Source organism: Natator depressus, chromosome 2 (genome assembly GCF_965152275.1).
Source record: "Natator depressus isolate rNatDep1 chromosome 2, rNatDep2.hap1, whole genome shotgun sequence".
Taxonomy (NCBI): Eukaryota; Metazoa; Chordata; order Testudines; family Cheloniidae; genus Natator; species Natator depressus.
Window position 1 is genome coordinate 197638206 of NC_134235.1, and position 10892 is coordinate 197649097.

The 10892-nt window shown below is 42.7% G+C and overlaps 1 protein-coding gene across 1 annotated transcript in view; it reads right to left on the reverse strand.

Annotated features, from left to right (window-relative positions):
- KCNH8 (potassium voltage-gated channel subfamily H member 8) overlaps nucleotides 1-10459 on the reverse strand; it is a 382295-nt gene extending 371836 nt beyond the window's left edge. The window contains exon 1 of the mRNA XM_074945675.1: nucleotides 10344-10459. Coding sequence (XP_074801776.1) covers nucleotides 10344-10419 — 76 coding nt within the window. The 5' untranslated portion in view covers nucleotides 10420-10459. The remainder of the gene's footprint in view (nucleotides 1-10343) is intronic.
- Between the last annotated feature and the right edge of the window lie 433 nt (nucleotides 10460-10892).

Below are 10892 nucleotides of genomic sequence, written 5' to 3' on the forward strand. Positions count from 1 at the left end.
AAGACAATTAAATATTGACAAGTCTTACAAGTGCTTGTATACAAATGCAAGAAGTAAGTCTAAATACACAGAACTTGAGTGTCTGGTATTAAATGGGAATATTGATATAAGAGGCATCACAGAGGACCTACACAGCTCTGAAAGTCTGCCCTTCCCTGCTACCTCCTTTCCCACCAACCCTGCTTATGTGTGCACGCACGTGTGTTTTTTGTGCAATAAAAGCAAAGTTTTTGAATAATAAATCTTTATTTTTGTCCTACAGATTGAGATAGCAGGCACTACCAAGACACACACATGCAGTTTCATCATTTGCTTACTGGATTTTAAGGACCCAAATTTCACAATTGCTTCCTCGGAAAACTAGATGTAATGTAACATTGCAGTACCAATTACTAGTTCTCATTTTCAAAGTGTTGCCTCAAAGCCTCCCTGATTAAAACTGCCCCCTTCTGTGCCCCTCTGATAGCCCTGGTATCTAGCTGCCTCAGCACTCCACCCCTGAGCAAACCTTTCATCCTCTGCATACTATTTGTGAAGCTATGTACAACATGTGTATATTATCCTCATTGAGGTCTAACCTGCCATAAAGGCATTGACAGCACGTCTTTAATCTGCCAAAGGCACATTCCACTGTCATCCAGCACCTACTCAGCCTGTTGAACCACTCCTTACTGCTATCCAGGTTTCCTGTGTCAGGTTTAATGAGCCATGGCTGTAAAGTGGTATGCCGGGTCTCCCAGGATCACGATGGGCATGTCAACATCCCCTACTGTAATCTTCTGGTCTGGAAAGAAAGTCCCTGCTTGCAGCTTTCTATATAGGCCAGTGTTTCTGAAGATGTATGCGTCATGCACCTTCCCAGACCACCCCCGACTGATGTCAGTGAAACACCCATGGTGATCCACAAGCACCTGCAACACCGTGGACAAGTACCCCTTCCTACTGATGTACTCCATCGCAAGGTGGTCTGGTGCCAAAATTGGAACGTGTGTGCCATCTATTGCCCTTTCAGAGTTAGGGAAACCCATTCTGCAAAGCCATCCACTAGTTCATGCACGTTTCCCAGAGTCACGGTCCTTTGTAGCAGGATGTGATTAATTGCCTTGCATACTTGCATTAACACAGCCCCAAGGGTCAACTTCCCAACTCCAGACTGATTTGTGGCTGACAGTAGCAGTCTGGAGTCACCAGCTTCCACACTGTGGTTGCCATGTGTTTCTCTACTGATAAGTCAGGTCTCATTCTGGTGGCCTTGCACCACGGTGCAGGGGCAAGCTCCGACTCAGTTCCAGGAAGGTGGTTTTCCACATCCAAAAGTTCTGTAGCCACTGCTTGTCATCCCAGACCTGCATGACATTACAATCCTCCCACCATTTAGTGCTTGTTTCCCGAGCCCAAAAGTGACGGTCCACCATGTGTGGCTGTTCTGTGAATGTCAAAAGAAATCTAAGTTGCTCCTATCCATATCACACACACCATGTCAGGCATCTGGGAGTCTTGTTCAGTTAGGCACTTCATGATTAACTGCAATGCCATTTGCAATGTTTTAATGACAGTTATCAGAGCATAGGAAAGCAGTGTGGGATCCATCCCTTCACACAAAGATGCTGGGGTGCACAGCAAACAAGGACCTTGAAAAATGCAGCGAAAGAAAGCCAGAAGCCCATGGAATGCTGGGATGGAAAACAATGAATCATGGAACATTGATCCTGGTCCCAAGATGTGGGAAGGTGGAGTGGATCGTTGCGCAAGACCTAGCGGCAGAAGGTGTTGAGCTGCACTGTGTGATACATACCCACAGTGCATTGCTCACACTGCTGACGATGGGGCCCCAACTGTGGGCATTCTCTGCTGACAGAGAGAGCAGGTATGAACATGCAATATCAATTCTTTATTATAGCACGTTTTTGAGGGTCTACATAACTTGTGGACAAAACTCCGTAGTGTAGACAAGGCCTGAGTTAATTTTTGGTATGGGTCTTCACTGCAGAGCATATGAAGGAGATTCCCAAACCTGAGCCATTCTTTTTAAGTGCCAAATCTGAGGAACTGTCCCAGATTGATGTGTTAGTAGGGGAGGTTTTAGACCAAGTGAATAAATCACTAGGACCCAAGAATTCTGAAGGAACTTAAATACAAAATTTTAGAACTCTTCCTGTGATATATAACCTATCACTTAAATCAGCCTCTGCAACAGATGACTGGAGGATAGCTAATGCAACACCCATTTTTAATAAAAGCCCCAGAGATGATCCTGGCAATTACAGGTCAGTAAGCCTAACTTCAGTACCAGACAAATTGGTTAAAACTAAAGTAAAGAACAGAATTATCAGATACATAGAACAACATGACTTTGGGGAAGCATTAACACTGCTTTTGTAAAGGGAAATCATGCCTCACCAATCTATTAGAATTCCTTGAGGGAGTAAACAAGTATGTGGAAAAAGGTGATCCAGTTGATATAGTGTACTTGGACTTTCAGAAAGCCTTTTACAAGGTCCCTCACCAAAGGCTCTTAAGCAAAGCAAGCAGTCATGGGATAAGAGGGAAGGTCTTCTCATGGATCAGTAACTAGTTAAAAGACAGGAAATAAAGGGTAGAATAAATGGTTAGTTTTCAAAATGGAAAGAGGTAAGTAGTGGGGTCCCCCAGGGATCTGAATTGGGACCAGTGCTCTTCAACATGTTCATAAATGATCTGGAAAGGGGGTGAACAGTGAGGTAGCAAAGTCTGGAGATGATACAAAACTACTCAAGATAGTTAAGTCCAAAACAGACCACGAAGAGTTATAAAGGGATCTCACAAAACTGAGTGACTGAGCAACAAAATGGCAGATGAAATTCAATGTTGATAAATGCAAAGTAATGCATATTGGGAAACAATCCCAACTACACACACAAAATGATGGAGTTTAAATTAGCTGTTGCCACTCAAGAGAGACCCCTTCACATAACACAAGAACCAAGCATCACGCAATTAAAATAGGTGGCAACAGGTATAAAACCAATATAAGGAAGAACTTCCTCACATAATGCACAGTCAACCTGTGGAACTTATCGCCAGAGGATGTTTTGAATACCAAAAATATAACTGGGTTCAAGAATGAATAAGAAAACTTCATGGCGGATATGTTCATCAATGGCTATTAGCCAAGATGGTCAGGGACACAACCCCATACCCAAGCCTCAGATTTCCAGAAGCCAGGACTGGATGACAGAAAATGGATCACTCAATAATTGCTCTGTTCTCTTCATTCTCTCTGAAGCACTTGGCATTGGCCACTGTCAGAAGACAGGATACTGGACTAAATGGACCGCTGGTCTGACCCAGCATGGGCATTCTTATGCTAGTGTGGACTAACAGTCCGAGTACACAAGTGGGAGTCAGGAGTCTCTTAGTCTGAGCTCTCCCACTCACTTTTTACTGGATCTTACTCAAATTGCTTCTTTTCTCCAATTATCTGTTAAATAGGGACAATATTATTTACTTCCTCCCTGTGATGTTGTAAGGTTCACTTGTTATTGTTTGTAAAACTCTTTGAGAGATGCTTTAGAAGTGCAAAGAACTATAGTTCAGATCCTCCTCTGTCGTAGGACAGCTGTGTACAGCTCCATCAGTGGAAAGCTGTCCTGAAGTCATCTTACGTGACTGCATGATGAAGGCTCCTCAGTTGTGGCAACTCATGCACCAGCCCTCACCCCTGCATTGCTGGGAAGAAAGGAAGCAAGGCTGGAGCTTCTGTACACACTGATCATCCCCATCTGCCATGATAACCTCCTGAGGTCATTGGCTCCTGGTGCACGAGGCTGCTGTAACTTTTACCAGGGAACCTGATCAAAGGAGATGCTCCTAGACTGAGTTGGGATAGGTATCACCTTAGAGACACTTTGGCACCCCTTCAGTTGTGTGGTGTCACCTGGTCACTTCTGAGGATTGGGCCCCAAATATATAATTATAAAATTCTGCAAAATTAATCAGTTGCTGAATGACTCTCCTCCACTCCTAAATTAATTCTAGTTCCAGACAAAACAAGAGAAAAAATATTAACTTAATTCAAATAAATATTCTAAGAAAAATCACCTCAGAATCTAATGTAAATGAAAGAGCCTTCTTTAAAGCACAGCTCTATTCCGAAAGGCAACAAGTGTGATTTTTATGTAACAGATATGCTTCTTGCACCAGATCCTCAGGACTAGCCCTTCTGTAGCTGGTGCAGCTCAGCAACTAGGGAGCAAAGGTGGTTTTAAGTCACCTTTACACCCTTTTGATCCTGAAGCATCCAGGCTGGTGTCAAGCAACAGTTTAGGTCAGACTAAATGTTGCTCGAAGTTATGTTTGCTGACAACAGCAGCCAGGAATTAGCCAAACATAGCAACCCTATGCCATCAAGCAACTCACCTGCACTGTGAGGATGCACAGGTAGCTGGTTAAGCTGGCATCTCAGCTATCAGTGCCAGAGTAGCACAAGCAACCAGACTTGGGGCCAAGATCCGGCCTTTTCTCTATATTCAAAATCCTGTGTATTGATTTTCACATCATGGCTACAGGGTGAACTGTGGCAAAGACCCCTTTTAGTCCCTCCCAAGGGCACTCCTGCAGTGACAGACCTGGTTTCCTGCCATGTTAATGACACAGGCCCAACTCAACTTTGGTACATAATAGTTTTTCTTGAGAAGCCTCTGATAGTATACTTTGCAGTGATGTAGAAATAGCATCTTCAAAACAAAGCATCATTTATTAATTCCTCAAAAGTAACCCGTTTTCCTAAATGCGTTAACACAATAAAAAGCCTGCTCACATGGATACGATTTACACCCTTGCAAACTCCCCTCAGCTCAGCTAACCCTATATCTAGGGGACAGAAACAGACTGCCCCAGCTGCATTTTCTATCTCACTTCATACGACTCTGCCAGCCTTAGACACGACTAGGCAGCCCCTTCTAACATCTTTGAGGGTTTAGATCCTCTTTGATAACAGGTTTCAGACTTGGGAACAGTAAACCATTCTAGCAGACAGGTAGTTTCTTCCCCATTAACAGCCCAGCCACCTTTCCGCAAGGATTCTTATATTTGCCATAATTTCATTTGCCTGTGGGTTTCTCCCTTAACAGCCTCTTGCGTGGCATAGGAGATTTGTAAAAATAATACACCTAGTAGCCTCATTTAGTGAAAAAAAAAATTTTACTGCTTTTTATTCCTGCTAACAATTCAAAACCTAACCTATGAGCTGGAGCCTATTCTTCCTTGTTTACCAATTTCCAATGTGCAACACTTTTACAAACACGTTGACAATAATGAGTCTGCATGCGTGTCAATCAAGTTGTAAGTGGAAAACAGTGTAACTGAAGGTGTATGTTCTCCTACAATGGTCATTATCACAGTTAATGGTGAGCAAGCTTGTCTCAGATCCTAGATTCAGTTTACAGGGCTAGCAATCAGGGGGAAATCATTTAATTTGGAATTTGAGAACATTGGATACAGAAGGCACTGAAAAACAACTATAAAATTCCAGATTTTCATCTTTAGAGAGACATTTTAGGGAGTAAAATCACAATGAGAAATAGCAGTGTGTTTTTTGCACAATTTAGTTAGGCATGTCCACTTACTAAAATGTAGTTTAACCTTGCTCCACAGGAAAGTGGCAGTAACATCACACTCTGATGTGGAAATTTTTTCCCAATATATAGTCTAGATTGTAGAGCTTCTGGGAAACAGTTTTTGAAATTTGTGAAAAATTGAAATGGGGAGGGAGGGGGAAGAAATCCCATCCTAGACAGGACAAAAAAAAAAAAAATCTGGAAAGAGTTCAAAGAGATAAAAATCTGGAAAAAAAAATCTGAGTGTTTTGTTTTGATGTCAACCATTACTAAACTAACTATAATAAGCTTAAAATTTAAAATTTGAAAGATTTTGAATCAGAAAACTGGAATTTTTCTTGTTGAAAATATCAAAAATGACATGTTTTGAAAATATCAAAGCTTTCTTTTTCAACTTATTTTTTTTTCCTAAAAACATTTGTCAAAACTAACCCTCTCTTTCCCACAAAAAGTTTTGGTTTTTTGAATCAGCATTTTCAAATTAAAAAAAGTGTTTTATGGAGAAATTCCCGAGAGCGTTACTAGATTGTGGGGTTCAAATTGTGGGTTTTGAACAGGGTTCAAAAAAGAACTAGATAAGTTCATGGAGGACAGGTCCATCAATGGCTATTAGCCAGGGTGGGCAGGGATGCAAAACCATGCTCTGAAACGTCCCTAACCTCTGTTTGCCAAAGTTGGGAATGGGTGATAGGATGGATCACTTGATGATTACCTGTTCTGTTCATTGCCTCTGAAGCACCTGGCATTGGTCACTGTCGGAAGACAGGATACTGGGCCAAAGGGACCATTGGTCTGATCCAATATGGCCATTTTTATGTGCCCACTCAGCAAAGCCTCCAGACAGTAGCAATATGAAGGGACAGCACCACATTGGAAACATCAGGAGGTTTCTGGCATGCAGCAAGAGCATGCCTGCTACTACACACCTGAAGGGGTGCAGCCTATTTCTCCAGGCGTGGAAGCCCTCCTTTGTGTGTGAGGTAGCAGGAGGGCATAAATGTGTTGTCATGGGATCATGGATGAAGCAGTTCCTATGCTGCCCTGACTCCCTGTGACTGACATGTATTCAATAGTTTGATGATCATTGTCTATATTTCAGTCTAACACAGATATTATAATACAACTAAAATTATGATGACCATGAAAGTTCTGAGTATCTAAAGTACATAATAAAACTAAACATTGATGTTTGTGGGGGCACATTATCTACAGATATTCTAGATTCTTGGTTTTTTCCCCCGCAGTGTATTTCATGATATGGGTAAGTTGGTGCAACATTAAAACCAAGACACATATTGTGTTGAAAACTCATTCATAAAGTTCTATGCAAAGTGAAGCATATTTTCCAGTCTTTTCTGGAATCCTTTTCTGCACTGTTGCCCAGAATTAGAATTAATTCTCCTCTGGATTAAAGATGCATTGGTGGATTAGTCTATCATTGATGACAACAAAAATATATCCTTCCCAAAGGCTTAAAATAAAAGGAGGTCTGTTAACTACAGACATTACTGTATCAAAACATGCAGGAAAATATAACAGAAGATCATCACCTCTGAAATCAAATTAGTTTATGTAACATATCCTGTGTTTAATATTGAATGCCAACCCCGAAATAAAATGTATAATCATATTTAAAAACACACAGGGCCTGATCCTGTGAAGAGTTACACACTGAGTAACTTTTATTAATCTAGCAGTATCGTTGACATTACTACAATGCTCAGGTGAGTTATCTTACTCACTTGCTTAAGAGTTTGCAGATTTGGGCCCAGAGCTTGCGCTAGACTTTATAAAACTGCATTTTTTCCCATATAGCTTAAAAAAAAATGTCAAACTACCACATAAATAAGTATTTTGCAAATTAATTTTAAATTTAAAAAAACCAACTAGATCATGTCAAATTAGCCTCAAAGAGAAAAATTATTTTGCAGATTTAAGAATTGCATAATGTTATGCACTTGAGCTATATGATCATTCAAGGAAAGATATAGTTTAATAACTGACATTTGTTTTAATTGATATATTTGAATAATACAAAAATGTATTCTCTACCTCAGTGGTTCTCAACCAGGAGCACCCCTGGGCGTATGCAGAGATCTTCCAGGGGGTACATCAACTCATCTAGATATTTAGCTAGTTTTACAACAGGCTACATAAAATGCACAAGCAAAGTCAGTACAAACTAAAATTTTATACAGACAAAGGGAGAAAGTAAGCAATTTTTCAGTAATAGTGTGGCTCTGACACTTTTGTATTTTTATGCCTGATTTTGTAAGTAAGTAGTTTTTAAATGAGGTGAAACTTGGGGTACAAGACAAATCAGGCTCCGGAAAGGGGTACAGTAGTCTGGAAAGGTTGAGAACTACAGATCTGTAAATTAAGAGCCAGATGCTGCCCCCCTTACACCAAATAGTACCATTCTCCACACATAGTCCCATCCCAGTCAGTCCCACTCAGTAATACACAGCCTATAAGACTTTCTGTTGTGAATTTTTGGGAGCATTTAAAAGGCAGAAATATATTTGTCCATGATAATGTCTTCTAAATAATACCTGTTTATCAGGTATTGAAGCCAAATCCTGAAGTCCTGTTTCAAGGCAAAACTTCCACTAAAAACAATGGGGATTTTCCTCAATAGAGGCATCAAGAAAATGTTTCCCATTACTTTGTGCAAAAGTATATTACTGTGTGTGAAAGTTTATTAATTGCTAATATTAAACATTTTAAAATAAGTTAGTCATGTAGATTTTTTCCCCTCGATAATAACTTCAGAATGTATTCACTAACATGTCATACTTAATGTATTTATTAAAAGCCTTCCAAAAACATTAGTGAGACAAGGAGGGTGAGGTAATATCTTTTATTGGACCAACTTCTGTTGGCAAGAAAGACAAGCTTTGGAGCTACACACAGCTCTTCTTCAGGTCTCATACAAAACTTAACAACCTCTTATACACTCAAATAACTGCCAGATATAGGTCTTTGAATGCTTTTGTTTTACATGTTGCTGCAAGAGAGTATAGGGGATTGAACAGAACAGCTAAATTTAAGCAGCAATTCTTTTAATCTACATAAATTAATGAGAAATTGTGCTTAGTCTTAAAATTCAACTAACCCAATAAACATCCCAAACACTAAGGTGTCATTCTTAAAACAGACAATAAAATTATTCTTATAGCAATGTTTAAATAATTAAAAACCTAACTATCACTAGTAGGGAGTTTAACCAATTTGAACCTCCCAAAATAAATGGTCTCTAAAGTGTTTTTTTAGTAAATTCCCCACATAGTGTGTTCAGTCCTTTGAACTGGAAGCCATTGTAGGGAGTTTCTAAGCAGGCAGCAATGGGGAATTATTTTTTTTCAGTAAGTGAACGTATCATCTACAAAAACCTTACAACATTAAATCTGCAAGAATTAACCTCCAATAAACAACACCTGGATAGTTGATTGTAAACTCCCTAACTGAAAAAAAAAAAGCGACTTGGAATATTGTGATGTATACAGTAACAAAATAGATATAGCTCTTTAAGGCACAACTACTCTAAGAGTTACTTTATAATGAAATATAGATTTAAGGCAGCCTTTAATCATGTTTTCAAGCTACCCTCAGACTACAGAGACAGTTGTAACGCGATTTTATGTTTCCCTGCAGTTGATCTGTGTGACTATATCTGTCTTGAGATTTTACAATTTATTGAAGAGAACTGAGCTCAATTACTATATCATCTCACACTAACACCAAAATAGTAATAAAAATACGCCAATGGATACAAGATTAAAGGTATATAAATATCAAAATGCTTGACAGAAAATGAAAAACTAAGTTAAATGAGTTTAAAGATTTTATTTTCACTCCAGTATGAATCATTTCGGATTTCCCCCCACCCCCAAGAAAAAAAATTTACGCTAGCGAAAAGTTTTCTCCCCCCATATCGTGTATTTAAACATCTTATTGGGCACAGGCAGCCCCGAAACTACAGCCTAGCACCTGCAGTCGCAAATTATTTCCGCGCACCTGAACAAACTCCACACGTTGATGCAGCGCATCGCAAGGGAACCGCTGAGCTGGGCTTGACCGAGCAGCAGTAAGAGCCGGGGAGAGGGAAGGGGGCAGGAAATTGGGTGCTAAGTGGAAAGACTAAATCACGAACAGCTGGAGGGTCAGTTAGGCGCAAAGGGAGAGGAGCAGGACCTAGCCAGGGTCCTGAAATGACAACTCCGATACCAAACCCATTCATTAAACCGCCGCAGACATTCATTCAACAACCCCCCTGCACAGCTGTCTGGCCAACGCAAAACCTGATTAAAAGCTTAAATCTTGTCAAAGAGATTTAAAAAAAAAAGACTTTCAAGGCCACGTCCGGAGTCTGAAGCCTGCATCTCTCCGCGCTCCCCCTGCTCTCAGGGGGGCCGCACGGCAACACGCAGCCGGCACGAGGGCGGCTGCGAGGGGCAGAAAGCCCCGGGAAGAAGCAGCAGCCTGAGCCTACAACTTCCATGCAGAGAACCGCTGGGAGCGGCCGGGACCGCAGTCCGGGAATAACCCCGCAAGTTCCCAAAGAGGCGCCAAGCGCAGCCCGCTCTCCTTGCAGCGGGCGAGCTGCCCCAGCACACCAGGGACCACCTCACCAGGGACTGGGAGCCCCCGCCGCTGCCCAGCCACAACCAGGGGAGAGGGGTGCGTGCAACGCCGGACCGACACCCGGCCCAAGGAGCGCTCCCCGCTGCCCAAGCCCCGACTCACGCGTGCCGTCGAAGCGGGTGGCGATGGTGTCGAGGAAGGTGTTCTGCGGGGCCAGCAGTCCTTTCATCACCGGCATCTTTCCAGCGCGGTGCGAAATTCTCCATCAAACTTTGTCCCGGGAGGGCGGCTCACAAAGAAAGTGCAAAGGGGGGGGCGGGGGGAGGTGGGAGAGCGCGGGCCGCTGCGACTTCGCCGAACCCGGGACGCGCCCGTCCCCCCGGCCGCACGCAGGCGAGCAAGAGAGCTCGGCGGCTCCCCTCTTCCACCAGCTGCCGGAGCTCCCCAGCTCCCGCCCGCCGGCTGCGCCCGCGAGCAGCCGCCGCGCGCTCCATTCCCCTCCACGTGATTGGCTGGCGAGAGAGACCCGGGGAGGGGTGTGTGTGAGTGTGTGCGCGCGGGGGCGGGGGACGTTCCTTGCACGACGTGTGGGAGCCGCGGCCGCGTGGCTCGGGGGTTGTTTGTTTGCCCACAAGGCGCTTTGTTCAGCGGGGGGAGCCTCTGGCTGGCGTGTGTGGCGGGCCACCTGGGCAGAGGGGGCGTAGTCCCAGT